Below are 16,583 nucleotides of genomic sequence, written 5' to 3'. Positions count from 1 at the left end.
AATCTAGTTCTGAATGTAGCCTTTTACCACATCTAGTAAATGCAATTTAACCTAAAGGAGGCAGTAGGTTCTTCTCAGAACTATATTGTGTGTTGCAACGTTTACATAGTGGTAGGAATGTACTACATTCTGCTTTGGGAATACAACGTGGTGGACACAATCAGTGGATATGTACTATCTTCTCAGAACTGTCAGCAAGACACACAAGAGTTTATTATGGTTATCGTTGGACTTTTGTAACAAGAAGAAGTGAGTTATGTGGTCTAAGCTACAAATGGGACCCTGATTATTTGGATTTCTCGTTTACATCTACTACTAATATAAATTCTGAAAGGTTTATTTTTGTAACATAACCAGATTTGAAAAGTGTACCATTTGACAACCTGATAAGAAATGGAAACTGGAACATGACCAATCCAAATTGTAGATCTGATTTATGTCTACATACCAGATACACAGAAGTGGTAAATACATTAAATTGATGGTTCAATTATGTAGAGTAGATGGATCAAAAATACAAACTGAAATTTCAAGCTTTAAAGTCGGACCAATTTCAGTTTCTGGAAGAATGAGCAAAGTACTAGCTGTCACTTTTCATGAAGAAGTACATAAAACTTCAGGACACAACACTGTGTACTTAAAAACTCTAAAGAAATGGACGGAGCACAGTGATAGTAACCTGACATTTAACATTAAACTGCCTTTTAAACTTCCATTACTGTTCTTTTTTAAACCAAAATTCTAAGAAGGAGTTATCTTTAAAAAACGGTTTAGTCTTTAAGAGATCATTCGGCCTACTAAGGGTAATGTCTTCATTAAATGGACTGCTTGAACATTATTTAATTATTTTTGGGATATGTTTATTTATAGTAGTTGAGTTGGTCCAAGTAAAAAAAAATTGTTACAGCTTGTAGTGAATGCATGCATAGTATATTATATTTACAGTGTTAAACTGTGTTCTGTTTTTTTTTCTACAATCTATATGATTGTTTTTTCACCTGCTGTTCAACGATGAAGATTCATACTTGTATATTGTTTAAGGTATACGGGTATGAAACCTGAGAACAGCACATAAATGCAAATGAAATGTTTAAGATACATATTTAATTGCATTAGACATTTGCAGCTCTGTAATGTTTCTTTATTAACAAAACTAATTATATTGCAGAAACTTCAACTTTATTATGTAAATGTATACCATGTAACATTAACTTATCTTTATGTTTTCTCTCTTTTATCCCAGAACTAAGGAATGATTTATCGCAGTGACTTGGGTACCTAATGGTATGTTTACCTTTATAGTAAGTGTTGGACTTGGCTCTTTTTGGCAGGTTCATCCCTGAACTTTTTGCCTTAAGCTCTGACATGGTGGTAGTGATTTTAGGCCTCTGGGCACTTTAGCACTGTGGCCCAGGGTAAAGTGTGTGTGTGTGCTTTGAGTGCATGTGGTGAGATTGGCCTGCCCTCCTATAGGAATGCATGGGAGATATGTGTGTCCATGGTTAATCCTGGTGTGAGAGGAGTTCAGGGGCGAGTTTAGTATGTATGAACTCGTGAGGATACATGCTGCACAATGGTGTGCGCAGATTTATGGTGGCTGGTGGAGAAATGCTACTTTTAGAAGTTGGCATTTCTGTGTGCTGTGTGTCTGCCTGCATGATGTGAATTGTATGCCTGGCTTGTGATTGACTGGAGCTGAAGGGTGTGGGTGGCTCCAGGAGACAGGGTGAGTCAGCCCAGTGGTGAATAGAGAGATCTGCATATAGATGGGAGGGAGGAGTTGCACCTGGGACCTGAATAGGGCTGTGCCTTCCCTCCACAATGCTGGCTCCGCCCCCTGTGGTGTGCCTGATCACTGAGCCCCCACCTGACAAAGGGGAGAGGAGCTGGGCAAAACAAAGTGCTCCAGATCCCCCCCTAAACCAGTTCTAACTGGTATCCCCAAGCCCTGTGCTGTGACACAAAGGAGAAAGGGTGTATAAACGAAGGGGCTGTGACCCCATAATGTTGTTCTGTACTTGGGTGCTGATCCTGCTGGTGCGTGCTGCTGCTGGGGCCCAAGCAGGGGGCTGCCAGGAGGGCTTGCCTCCCTGGGCCCTGCCTGGCCCCTTTATCCCTAATGACTCCCAGGACTCTTGGGGCACCTAGAACCTGGTGAGCGCTACATTTTTCCAAGGAAAAGGAGCACGAGGGCTATCCAGCGTTGGGCTGCTCGACTGGATGGGGGAATCCCAGCATGAAAGATTCCCCCATGGTGCCTTGGGCGGCGGGTGCCCACCCCGCTTATTCAGGTATTTGAGTGGTGGGTGCCCAACCCACGTGGCTGCTCCCTGGTTGTTTTTACTGCGGGTGCCCACCCCGCGCTCTCTGCCTTTTGCGGGTGCCCAGCTCACGTTCTCCGCTGGTGAAATCACCACTGCCAGGCCAGAAGTCAGGCAGCATGATGCCTGTCATGGGGCGGGACTTCCGCCTTCCCGAGGGAAGCCCAGCGCCCACGAAATTGCCGAGAGGAGAAGAGGTTCGGCAGGGCTCCCATGTCAAAGGGAGAGCCCCGCAAGGTGCCGCGTTGGGTGTTGATGGCGGAGGGGGCACGAGGCACATTGCCGGTATCTGCCCCCGCTGCTGTGCGAGCTCCATTCCGGCCCGAGGACCTACGCTGGAGAAGGAGAGTTGCGGGTCCCAGGAGACTGGAGCGGGCAGAGGACCGTCCAGTGAGTGGGGCTAATCGGGAAGCAGTAGGTTGTTGGTCCGGAGCCCTTGGGGGCTCCAGGGGCACATTGTGAGTGCCTGAGCGGTCCCGCCATTGCAGGCCGCTCACACGTGGGGCAAGTGATCGTTCCAGAGCCCATGTGGCTCCAACGTGGGGCAGGCTTTGTGTGCAGAGCCCGTTTGACTCCAACATTTGGGCACATATCTCTAAAGCACCCCATCGAGATGGTGCACGTCAGGGCACAGTGTTAGTGCCTGAGCGGTCCCACCGTTGCTGGCCTCTCCAACGTGGGGGCACATTTGTTTAAGGTACCCCAGTGGGGGCCTCGAGGGCACAGAGGTACCAGGGCCGTGTTTGTCCAAGCTGCCCTGCTTGCAGAGGGTAGCTGCAACAATGAGGGCGTGTTGGGGCACATTGCGGGTGCCCGCCCTGCGACATTGGGCACAGTCGAGTTTTAGAGTCCCAGTGGAGGACTCAGGGCACAGGAGTGCCCCTGCCTACAGTTTTTATCACAGCTGCCAAGCAATTAGTGGGCAGCTGCAACGCTTAGGCCACTGCCTGTGCTCACATGTCTCTGCTGCATTGGCAGCCGGCCCTGACATTGGAACATAGGGCATTCACGCCCTTTGAGAAGGCCAGTTGGCCTGGGGGCAAATTGGTGACATTGGTAGAGCACCAGGCTCTACCGAATTGCATAATGTGTCTATTACTAGGAGTGTTGCCAAAAGAATGATTATGTCCCAATGTGATTTATGCACTCTGGGTTTATGCCCAGCTATTAGGCCTACTATGTTTGCCTAACAGATTCAGGCAAGATGCAATGTTACCAGGCATGACTGGTTGTTTTACTGGAATGCGATGTGACGTATGTCCAGTGTTTAGGTATAATGTGGTGTTGCGTAATGTAGCTATGGTGATGTTTATGGCATAATGCGTTTATTTATAGGATGGTTATGCATACTGTGTGTATGCTGGAAAGGCCTATTGCGTAATGTGAGTTATGCTTAGGAGGGGAGGGTCTAATGCATTTAGACTTATGAGATGATTGCATAATGTGTTTATGCTGGTGAGGTTGGCGCAGAATGTAATTCGCGCCTAATGTGATACTGTGCATAATGTGGTTTATGTTACCGGATGATGCTAAAGTTGCCAGCAATTACTGGTTGTGTTCTATGTTTATGATAAGTTCTACATTTACCAAGTTCACTTTGTGATGGTTCTGACGGTGGTCCAATTGGCTCTGTCAAGTGTATATAATCCCTTGTAAATATGACCTAGTGCCAGGTGGCACGATGTATATTATGTGATTACTATTCTAATGTGTTATGAGAATACAAAGGCTATTTTTGATATAACCTTGTGTGGAGTTCCTTTCGTGGTGTGCCAGGGATGTTGCTGCTGTGTGTGTGTTGAGCAAACGCATTACACCTTGCCTCCGGGATAAGCCTGACTGCTCGTGCCAAGCTACCAAGGGGGTGAGCAGGGGTTATCTTTGGCGTGTAACTCCCTTGCCCTGACTAGAGTGGTGGCTGTCAGGTCCCCAGCTAAGGGGTCTCACATCAGGAAAGGAATGATGGTTGCCGTGTTGTCCAAACTGTGTAAAAAGCATTGGGTGCAAGGGCGATTACAACATGGCGGCTGTGTGTTCCATAATAGGAAACGGGTCAGCGCTCTAGTCAGATTGGCAGATTGGAGAGTTACCGGTGAGGCGCGTGGAGAGCTGCGCACTTCACCTGAACTGTAGGAGGAGTAGGAGGTGTCTTCATCGCGTCGTGTTAGTTTAGGGAAAAGAAGCTACGCGTCGCGAGAGTCCTGAGGAAGTATTTGAGTTCGTGTACAGCCAGCTATCCTAAGTAAGACAATTCCAATTTTACCTGAGAAACGGTCCGTTAAAACTGGTAACAACGCATGCTTGCCAGAAGCTCCTGAGGAAATATTTGAGTTTGTGAACAGTCAGCAATCCTAAGTAAGACAATTCCTATTTACCCGAAAAGCGGTCCGTTACACTGGTAACAGCGCATGCTTGCCAGAAGCTCCGCTTCCTAAGGGCGAGTGCGCAGTTTCTTCTGAAGTAGATTTCAAGTGCGAGTTTAAAGTCAGCACAAGTCTTGAACAAAAATAGTACTAGGTATTTCGACGAGAGTTCTGAGAGGCGACGGCATTTTCGTTTGAAGCTAATGCCGTTTCCTAACAGTATTTTTTCACACAACATAGAGAGTAGAAACCTGCATGAGGTAGAAATCATATGACAACGAAAAAGTGAGAGAATATAATACCACAGAGAAGCAGCAGAAGTTACATAATAAGATATACATACACATAGGTGAAGAAGAAAGAGTATACTTAACGAGGCTTCAGTTCTCTGTCCTGTAAGTGAGCACCAGTGAAGAGAAATTGAGATTAGAGATAAGAGAAAGAATAACCAATAACACAAGCCCATTATATTACAGTGAATAATACTAAGAACAGAAGAACAAGTAGCCTAAGAAGAGAAGCAAAGGCACACAGCTCCTGGGTGGGTTATCAATCGAATGAGAAGAATAAGATTAGAAGTAGAAGAGGAGTCAGAGAGTGATTTACATGTAATTTATTTTTCAGCATACAAGAACAGTAGAGCAGAAGAAAAGAGTAGACAACATAAGAAGAAGAAGAAAGGAAGACTACACGTGTGTGCATTCTCTTCTCTGTCCAATTCCCCTTTCCCCCTTGGGGCTTTTCTGGCTAAGCATTTAAGACTGTGCGTGGCTGGGGTGTTCGGAGGAGGAATTGGGAGCTTGCGTCGTTCTGCTCCTGTGTCACCCACCAGCGAAAGAGAAGAGCTGGTTCTGACAGATTGAAGTGCCCGCGCGGTATAGGCACCTGACAAGAATGGCTGAAGGTTTGGATTTAAAGAAGTTGGGGAACATTTTGGATGAGATACAAAGAGAATTAATTACAGTTAGAGAAGAAAATAGAGAACTCAAAAAAGATACCACAGAATTGGCACAAAGAATAGGGAGTTTAGTTTCGGAAGAAGGGTTTAAGATATCTTCCCCAGTTTTGGGTTCATTTGGGGAATCAGCTTCATCCCAGTCAAAAGTAAACACACAAGTAATACATTCACTATCTCCGGTGATTCCCCTAGCACCCTGAGAACTCTTTAGTGGAGACCCCCAGAAGGCTCAAGTCTTATTAACGCAATGTTCCTTGCACTTTATGTGCAGACCTGCCCTGTTTCCTGATGCTCAGTCTCGTGTGGCATTTATCCTATCTTACCTAAGTGGGGATGCCGCAGCATGGTCAATGCCCTTGGTCACCAGAAACGACCCTGTGCTATTTAATTTAGATGACTTCAAGAAAGAGTTCATGCAAATTTTTGATCTTCGAAAGGTGTCTCAAGCTACAGATAATGAACTTTTGGAGATCCGACAAGGAAACAGAGCGTTAGTGGCATACTTGGCACAATTCAACAAGTTGGTATTAGAGACGGAATGGCCAGAGAACAAACGAGCAGCAGTATTTTATCGGGGGCTAAAGTATGAATTAAAGGATGCCTTAGCGCAAGTTCCCAATCGTCCTACTGACATCTCCGCTTGGTGGATCTAGTATTGGAGATTGATTTTCGACAGAGCGAGAGAAGGGGCGAGAAGAAACGAGATTATCGACCCTGTGTTCCGCGTTTTGATAGAGCCAGATATGAACCTCACAAAGAACATGATTCCAATCGCGGAATCGAGCCCATGCAAATAGGAACTATTCGTGGACCTCTTACAAAGGAGGAGAAGGAAAAGAGGCGGAACAATAAATTGTGTCTCTATTGTGGAGGAAGCGGGCATTTTGTTCGGGATTGCCCCAAAAAGCCCAAGACACAGTCGGCGGAAAACGCCACGCACCACCAGTAGATGAAGTTGGACTGGTGGTTGCCGAAACAAATTCGGCTCCAAAGAATCATGCTTTGGCGAATACCTTGCAAGCAGCTGCTCCTCATTTGGTGATATCTGTAACTCTGAGCTATCGAGAAAATAGAGGGAAAAAGGTTGCTGTGATGATAGATTCAGGAGCAACGGGTAATTTCTGCGAATTTGCTGAGAGAATTGGATTACAAGCAATCCGGAAAGAGAAGAGTGAGCCAGTCAGAGCCGTAGACGGTACCAATCTGTCATCAGGCCCCATCGTGAGCCACACAGAACCAGTGCAACTAGAAACAACTGAAGGCCATCGCGAAATTTTACAATTCAATTTAATTGACGCCCCACAGTTTCAAATGATCTTAGGGTTACCTTGGCTCACCGAGCATAACCCCACCATAGATTGGGCAGCAAGAACGATAACCTTGAACTCAAACTACTGCAAGGAAAATTGTCTCAAAGACTGTAAAATCAGAACAGATAAACCTCCTGCCTATCATTTTAGTGAAAATGAAAATTCGGTCTGTCTGATAGACACGGTAACCTTACCTGAAAAGTATCAAGAATATCAGGATGTCTTTAATGAAGTCGAAGCAAAGAAATTACCTCCTCACAGGGAGTATGATTGTAAAATAGATTTGGAACCTGGAGAGAATTTACCCTGCAGTAGAATCTATGCTTTGACCGAACAAGAGGATAAACATTTAAAGGATTATCTGGCAGAATATCTAGAGAATGGTTTCATTCGGCCTTCGCAGTCTCCAGTTTCTTCCCCCTTGTTTTTTATTCCAAAGAAAAGTGGAGAATTACGCACGTGCATAGACTACAGGGCAATAAACCGGATAACAATCAAGAACCGTTACCCTTTACCTCTGATTTCCACTCTTCTGGACCAGGTGAAAGAAGCTAAAATCTATACAAAACTTGATTTGCGAGGAGCATACCACCTGGTCCGAATCAGAGAAGGAGATGAGTGGAAGACGGCATTTAGAACTAAGCAAGGTTTATTTGAATACCAGGTGATGCCGTATGGGCTATGCAATGCACCAGCAGCATTTCAACATTTTATAAATGATGTGTTGAAGGATTCCATAGATCAGATAGCGATTGTATATATTGATGATATCCTGATTTACTCAATGGAAGTAAAGACACATGAAGAACATGTCAAGAAAGTACTACAAAGACTTCGTGAGAATGGGTTATTTGTCAAATTGGACAAATGCGCCTTTGATGTAACCTCAGTCGAGTTTTTGGGATTTGTACTTGCTCCAGGAGGAATCACCATGGATGAACACAAGATAAAGGCGGTGATTGAGTGGAAGTCCCCTACATCAGTTAAGGAAATCCAAAGTTTCATAGGATTTGCCAACTTCTATAGGAGATTTATCCAAGACTTCTCAAAAAAGTTAATCCCAATCACACGTTTATTGAAGAAGGGAGTTCCTTTCCAGTGGAATGCGGAAGCTGAGGCAGCATTTGTGCGATTAAAAAAAGATTTCACCACAGCGCCTATTCTGTTGCATCCAGATCCTGCGGAACCATTCTTTGTTGAAACGGATGCATCGAATCTGGCCTTGGGAGGAGTGTTATCACAGAGACACAAAACTACGGGCCAACTCCATCCAGTGGCCTTCCGCTCTCGAAAATTAACACCCCCAGAAATTAACTATACTATCACAGAAAAAGAATTACTGGCCATTAAGGAACCTTTCAAGGAATGGAGGCATTATCTGATGGGAGCTCGGCACGTAGTAACAGTGTATACTGATCACCGAAATTTGAAATTTTTAAAATCAGCCAGAACTTTAACTCCCAGACAGCTACGCTGGTCCTTGTATTTCTCTGAATATGACTTTGTAATTACTTATCGACCCGGAACCCAGAATGGAAAGGCGGATGCCCTATCCAGATTAGAGACGGAAGGAGTTACGGAAAAGATTCTAGATCAGGCAATTATTCCAGCAGAAAAGGTAATCAACGCCGTATTACAAGAAACAGTAGAGAATCGAGAGAAAACTGATACTCAGAGTTGTGAAGAAATGAGGAGTTGGTTAAAGGAAGATTCCAGGAGAGAAATTCAAGAAGGTCTACCCTATCACAATGGAGCATTATACTTGCCCACTCCAGAGATGCAATTAAAGGCCTTAAAAAAATGTCATGGCAGTATCCTAGCAGGACACAAAGGCATAAACAAGACTAAGGAATTGGTGCGCAGACAATTCTGGTGGCCAAACATGATTAAGGACATACATCAGTATGTGGCAACTTGTGAGACTTGCGCAAGAGGAAAATCAGAAAGAAGACGTCCACAAGGCCTGTTACAGCCTTTACCCACCCCTCCTTTTCCTTGGCACACTGTAACCTTAGATCTCATAGTAGATTTACCCTCTAGCCATGGTTATGATACCATTTTAGTTTGTGTGGACGCCTTTACAAAGATGGCGCATTTTGTACCTTTAAAGGGGGTGCCATCTGCCAAGATTTTAGCGGATGCTTTCAGCCAGCATGTAGTTCGCGCACATGGCATACCTAAGGTTTTGGTGTCAGATAGGGACTCTCAGTTTCTGTCACATTTCTGGAAGGCATTCACTAAGCGTTTGAACATAGAGAACAGGTACACCACTAGTTTCCACCCAGAGTCTGATGGACAAACAGAACGCACCAATCAGGAACTGGAACAGTATCTAAGAATGTGTCTATTAGAACAGGAAGGAGACTGGCCAGATTATTTATGGGCAGCAGAATTTGCACATAACAACACTACAAATGCTTCTACAGGTTACACTCCGTTCTTCCTAAATGCTGGTAGACACCCACAACATTCATTAAACTTTCAAGAAGTTGATGTTCCCGCAGTATCATCTGATTTGGTAGAACAACTGACACAAGTACATAGTAGAGCTATCCAAAATTTAACAGTAGCAAAGGCAAATTACAAACACTATGCAGACAAAAAGAGAAGAAAAGAACCTGAGTTGGTAGTGGGAGACAAAGTTTGGTTAAATACAAGAAATCTCAGACTAAAAGGGGTTAGAAAGTTTCAACCACGATTTATTGGACCTTATGCAATAGAGAAAAAGTTAAGCACATTAAACTATCAGTTAAAATTACCCAAGAGGTTACGTATACACCCAGTCATTCAAGTAAGACCCCAAAGCCAATTCAAACTGAGAAAGGAGAGGAGTTTGAAATTCAACAGATCTTAGACTCTAAGCTACAAAAAGGAAAGTTATATTACTTACTAGACTGGAAAGGTTATGGTCCTGAGGAGAGATCTTGGGAGCCAGAATCTGAAGTAAATGCTCCACGACTAATAGCCGACTTTCATAGAAGATATCCAAACAAGATCCAGAAGGAAGGAAGGTCTTTGAGGGAGGGTACTGTCAGGTCCCCAGCTAAGAGGTCTCACATCAGGAAAGGAATGATGGTTGCCGTGTTGTCCAAACTGTGTAAAAAGCATTGGGTGCAAGGGCGATTGCAACATGGTGGCTGTCTGTTCCATAATAGGAAACGGGTCAGCGCTCTAGTCAGATTGGCAGATTGGAGAGTTACCGGTGAGGTGCGCAGAGAGCTGCGCACTTCACCTGAACTGTAGGCGGAGTAGGAGGTGTCTTCATCGCGTCGCGTTAGTTTAGGGAAAAGAAGCTATGCGTCGCGAGAGTCCTGAGGAAGTATTTGAGTTTGTGTACAGCCATCTATCCTAAGTAAGACACTTCCAATTTTACCTGAGAAACGGTCCGTTAAAACTGGTAACAACGCATGCTTGCCAGAAGCTCCTGAGGAAATATTTGAGTTCGTGAACAGTCAGCAATCCTAAGTAAGACAATTCCTACTTACCCGAAAAGCGGTCTGTTAAACTGGTAACAGCGCATGCTTGCCAGAAGCTCCGCTTCCTAAGGGCGAGTGCGCAGTTTCTTCTGAAGTAGATTTCAAGTGCGATTTTAGAGTCAGCACAGGTCTTGAACAAAAATAGTACTAGGTATTTCGACGAGGGTTCTGAGAGGCGACGGCATTTTCGTTTGAAGCTAATGCCGTTTCCTAACAGTATTTTTTCACACAACTTAGAGAGTAGAAACCCGCATGAGGTAGAAATCATATGACAACGAAAAAGTGAGAGAATATAATACCACAGCGAAGCAGCAGAAGTTACATAATAAGATATACATACACATAGGTGAAGAAGAAAGAGTATACTTAACGAGGCTTCAGTTCTCTGTCCTGTAAGTGAGCACCAGTGAAGAGAAATTGAGATTAGAGATAAGAGAAAGAATAACCAATAACACAAGCCCATTATATTACAGTGAATAATACTAAGAACAGAAGAACAAGTAGCCTAAGAAGAGAAGCAAATGCACACAGCTCCTGGGTGGGTTATCAATCGAATGAGAAGAATAAGATTAGAAGTAGAAGAGGAGGCAGAGAGTGATTTACATGTAATTTATTTTTCAGCATACAAGAACAGTAGAGCAGAAGAAAAGAATAGACAACATAAGAAGAAGAAGAAAGGAAGACTACACGTGTGTGCATTCTCTTCTCTGTCCAATTCCCCTTTCCCCCTTGGGGCTTTTCTGGCTACGCATTTAAGACTGTGCGTGGCTGGGGAGTTCGGAGGAGGAATTGGGAGCTTGCGTCGTTCTGCTCCTGTGTCACCCACCAGCGAAAGAGAAGAGCTGGTTCTGACAGAGTGAAGTGCCTGCGCGGTATAGGCACCTGACAAGAATGGCGGAATGTTTGGATTTAAAGAAGTTGGGGAACATTTTGGATGAGATACAAAGAGAATTAATTACAGTTAGAGAAGAAAATAGAGAACTCAAAAAAGATACCACAGAATTGGCACAAAGAATAGGGAGTTTAGTTTCGGAAGAAGGGTTTAAGATATCTTCCCCAGTTTTGGGTTCATTTGGGGAATCAGCTTCATCCCAGTCAAAAGTAAACATACAAGTAATACATTCACTATCTCCGGTGATTCCCCTAGCACCCCCAGAACGCTTTAGTGGAGACCCCCAGAAGGCTCAAGTCTTTTTAACACAATGTTCCTTGCACTTTATGTGCAGACCTGCCCTGTTTCCTGATGCTCAGTCTCGTGTGGCATTTATCCTATCTTACCTAAGTGGGGATGCCGCAGCATGGTCAATGCCCTTGGTCACCAGAAACGACCCTGTGCTATTTAATTTAGATGACTTCAAGAAAGAGTTCATGCAAATTTTTGATCTTCGAAAGGTGTCTCAAGCTACAGATAATGAACTTTTGGAGATCCGACAAGGAAACAGAGCGTTAGTGGCATACTTGGCACAATTCAACAAGTTGGTATTAGAGACGGAATGGCCAGAGAACAAACGAGCAGCAGTATTTTATCGGATGAATTAAAGGATGCCTTAGCGCAAGTTCCCAATCGTCCTACTGACATCTCCACTTGGTGGATCTAGTATTGGAGCATACAAGAACAGTAGAGCAGAAGAAAAGAATAGACAACATAAGAAGAAGAAGAAAGGAAGACTACACGTGTGTGCATTCTCTTCTCTGTCCAATTCCCCTTTCCCCCTTGGGGCTTTTCTGGCTACGCATTTAAGACTGTGCGTGGCTGGGGAGTTCGGAGGAGGAATTGGGAGCTTACGTCGTTCTGCTCCTGTGTCACCCACCAGCAAAAGAAAAGAGCTGGTTCTGACACAGGCTTTGGCGCAAGCCTTAGCCAACCAGAAATCCCATGTCTACCAGTACGACAAAAGGAGGAAAATGGAAAAAGACTATTCTGTTTCTCCAACACACAAATAATGGCTTCATATTTTCAAATCACGTCTTGGGACAAGCTCTATTTACAATTCAGTGCTGGGTGATGACGTTTTAATTTTCAGAGATGGTTGGCTGATGGTACATCTTTCTGCTTCTCCGTCACTTAAAGAGCTTCCAGTGTCTTTAACAAGTATAACATTAGGACATGTACTTGTGCTTTTACAGCAAAATTAAAAGCAAACCAAAGGAATTAACAACAGTGTCCCTTCACCTTCTCCAGTAGAGTGATAAGGTCATCATTTTATTTCAAAACAAGTTGTTACCGTTGGTATAGTAGTCAGAGTTAGGGTTACCAGAAATAGGAATCCCTCTCATTGTCACTATTATTAACTTTGCAGAGTCTAAAGAAAACTTTGCAGACCTATTCTTGCTTCTACATTGGCTGATAATGCAACGTTTTGTGGTGACTGGTCAAGGGGTCACAAAATAATTTTTTCTACCAATGCATTTTCCTTAGACTTTTGTATCTAAAACAGCTGAATGGATTTACATTACATTAGGCAGTATAAGACATTACGGTTTGGTAAACACAATCATTAGCAAACACAGTAAAATGATAGGCGGAGTGCAGAAACTTTTCAGACACTCACCCCAGATCTGGGTTTAATCCATGTATGTTCTTCTGCTTACTAAGACACCCCATTTTGGACCCAGCCAAATGCAAATCAGTCTTGACCCTGTTCCTCATGAGAACATTCCAGCCTGAAATGTCAATCCAAGTCCTCTCTGGACCAGAAACAAGCATCCTGGGACCAGTTTCGGGGTTCCACTCCTCATCAGCCAGGTTAGCATGAATCCAGTGGCAATGTGAGCAAGGGACCCACTTCTGGGCATACCCTGCCTGCTTAGGGTGAGCACAGCAAACACAGTCAGATGATTGACGGAGTGCTGAAACTTTTCAGACACTCACCCTCAGTCGCAGATATGGGTTTAATCCATCATCGTTATTCTGCTCACTAAGCCACCCCAATGAGGACCCAACTATATGCAAATCAGTCTTGACCCTACAGTCCAGCCCGAACTGCCAGGCCAAGTCCTCCCTGGATGGGAAACAAGCATTCTGGGACTGGTTTTGGGGTTCAACCAGGCTAGCTTGAATCCAGTGGCAAAGTGAGCAAGGGACCCACATATGGGCATACCTTGGCCACTTAGGGTAAACATAGCAATCACTGGAAAATGATGGACTGAGTGCTGAAACCTTTCAGTCACTCACCCCCAGTCACAGACCTGGATTTAATCCATCACCTATTTTTTTGCTCACTAAGCCACTCTAGTTTGGACCCAGTAAATCAGACTTTACCCTGTTCCTCATGGGAACAGTAGAGCCCGAACTGCCAGGAAGGTTCCCCTGGACCGGAAACAAGCATCCTGGGACCAGTTTCGGGGTTTCACCCCTCATCAGCCAGGTTATCTTGAATCCAGTGGCAAGGTGAGCAAGGTAACCAGGTCAGGGCCTACCCTGGCCACTAGCATGTGAAATCAATGGACATATCTTATGGCCTGATTACAATTTTGGTAGTGCAGGAGTGGGCCGGCATGCCACCGCCATACTCCCGCACCTCCAAACATGACTGCCGGCCCACCCGCCAGGGTACACGTTTTCTTGTTCTATGGTGGATGGTCCTTTGGCGTTCCCACATCGGTGCCTTTGAAATGCCAAAGTCTAAGCCCTTTCCTGCCCTGCATGGACTGCTAAGTCCATGCTGTGACGGAAAGGTAGTGCATAGACCCGGGGGACACACCATGTGCCCCCTGCATGTACTCAAGGGCCCAGAGGCAACAGGGGGCCACACCACCACCCTACCAAATGTGGTCTCACTGCCATGTTTAGAGTTGCAGTGGTGAAACTTGTAATATGCTTGGCAGTGCCGTAACAGCACCACGAAGAATATTGCTGCCTCAAGACCGCTGCACCAGCACAAGGGATTGTGGATTCCTGGCAGCTGTGGTCGTCCACTGATGGTCTGACCGCCATACTCGTAATATAGTGGGTGGAGTAGTGGTGCGGTGGTCCCTGCCTGAGTTTGGCAGTCCTATAGACCAAACTCGTAATTAGGCCCTTACAGTTTGGGTTTCACTCTATAAATGTAATCAAATTGGATTTTACAGAAACTGCGTGCACACTATAGTTTCAAGGGCATTATTTGCTTACAGATCCTACTAGAAAACCAGAAAGTCTTTAGAGTACTATGAGCCAGATGTACGACCATGGAAATAGCGCCTTGCAAATTGCGAGTTTTTTGCGACTCCCATTTTGCGAATCGCTATTTCCAATGTACAACAGTGTATTTCACACTGTTAGTGATTCCCAATGGGGTCGCAAATTGAGAGGCTCGTGAATATTAATGAGCCTCTCGCAATTTGCGACCCCATTTGGAATTGCAGGCCCTCCCAGGTATGGTGGCCTGCTGGGCTCAGCAGACCACCATGTCTGGGACTGCTTTTAAATAATGCAGTTTTTGTTGTTGAATGCAGTCTGTTTTCCTTAAAGGAAAACGGAATACATTTAAAAAAAAAAAAAAAAAATTTAAGGGCAGTTAGTGGAAAATATTTTCCCCTGCATTTGCAAAGGGGAAGGGGTCCCCTGGGGACCCCTTCCCTTTTATGAGTGCAATACTACCCTCTTGAAGAGGGTGGTAATTTGCAAGTGTTTTGCTCCCGCAATTGCGGATGCAAAACATTCTTACATAGGAAGCGCTTGCTATAAGAAGGGAACGCCCCTTGCTAATAGCGAGTCTCAAAACTCTATTTTGCGAGTCGCAAAAAATTGTGACTCGCAAAATAGGGTTTGTACATTACCCATGCTGTTTTTGCATGCGCAAACGGGTTTGCAATCCCGTTTGGCATGCAAAAATGGTCGTACATCTGGTCCTATGTATATTGTTACAAATACATATTATTGTATCTATTTAATTAACATGGCATTAATTCAGCCATGATCCACTCATAGTTTTTGACTCTCCTTTGCACTTGATTCAAAGTGGGTGAGCAAGGGCAGTTCTAGGACCTTCGACAACCTACCTCGGACTCATATAGAACCACCAAATCTGTGATTCTCCAAAATGAACAGCCTATTGTATCTCACTGGCACACTACTGCCTGAACTGTGTGCCAGTTGCCACCATCTGTAGTACAACTGTCTATCTGTTAAATTCCCTTAAGCAGACATCTGTCCATTCCCCATTAGTCACCAAACCACAAACCCATAAGCTGAAATCTACTGAGATCTTAGTGACCAAGACCCTGAGTTTGTGATGGGAAGGAGTCAGAAATGCAACACCTATCACAGAGTGCACACGAAAAAATAATTACCAGCTAACCCATGTAGGAACATAGAAATACACATTAGGAAAAACTGGATGCATCCTACTGTACCTATCGGACAAGTAACCAATTGAAAGCGATCCCACTGTAACCCCGATGAAGAAGAAGGTGGAAGACTCCTTACTGAGCCATTTCTTCTCGCACACGAGGTCCCACTGAAAGAGAAAGGCGCAAGTAGGCGTTAAAATCACTGATTACAGAGTGGAATTCTTCATACCCAGTTGACTGGTTCCATGTAGCCTTTGTAGCACCGAATTATTAGGACGCTGCCTTCCATACATCCCAACCGTTCAGACCTGTATCACAGCACATGCAACATGTCCCACGACCACATATACAAATACTCCAAAACCTTAATAAAGTTGAAAGACAGAGGCTGACTAAAATGTTATTACGTTCTCCACTGTACTGCCAGTCCCACCTGATCGATTGGGACATAATTGTCCATGGAGACAGGGCACATGGAGAAGATGTAGAAAGGCATAATGGAGAGTAGGGAATGATATTACCAGAACAGGTGCATTTCTGGGTTACATATAAGGTCTGACAAGTATAAGGAAAACTTTCATCACAACATTAATTTCTTGACACTCAATATAGTTCCCCAAGTGCTCACCTGTGTCCTTCTTTGTGTCCTTCGTTTATCAGTTACCTTTTCTCTACCAAGGCTCCTTCCTTCCTAGTGATGGAGTGATGTTCAATCATTGCACATTTCCTGACAGGGACTCCAGGTACACCGGCGTAATTGTTACCCCTTAGTGCCTACTTGAACAATGCAGATCCCAACTCCATGATCACATGTAATCTGAGACTTTATGCAGTGTGACATCCAGTCCAGATATGTGACAACCAACCACAATTGCTTATCC

General features: G+C 44.5%; 1 protein-coding gene across 1 annotated transcript in view; it reads right to left on the bottom strand.

Moving 5' to 3' along the window:
• Positions 1–16,198, bottom strand: part of LOC146813685 (solute carrier family 22 member 7-like) — a 172,534-nt gene extending 156,336 nt beyond the window's left edge. The window contains exons 1-2 of the mRNA XM_085609487.1: positions 16,136–16,198; positions 15,766–15,869 (exon numbers count right to left, since the gene is read on the bottom strand). Of these exons, the coding sequence (XP_085465613.1) occupies positions 15,766–15,869; positions 16,136–16,198 (167 nt within the window). The remainder of the gene's footprint in view (positions 1–15,765; positions 15,870–16,135) is intronic.
• Between the last annotated feature and the right edge of the window lie 385 nt (positions 16,199–16,583).

The sequence above is a fragment of the Triturus cristatus genome, chromosome 6 (genome assembly GCF_964204655.1).
Source record: "Triturus cristatus chromosome 6, aTriCri1.1, whole genome shotgun sequence".
In the NCBI taxonomy this organism is placed as follows: Eukaryota; Metazoa; Chordata; class Amphibia; order Caudata; family Salamandridae; genus Triturus; species Triturus cristatus.
This window is presented reverse-complemented; position numbering and strand designations above follow the sequence as displayed.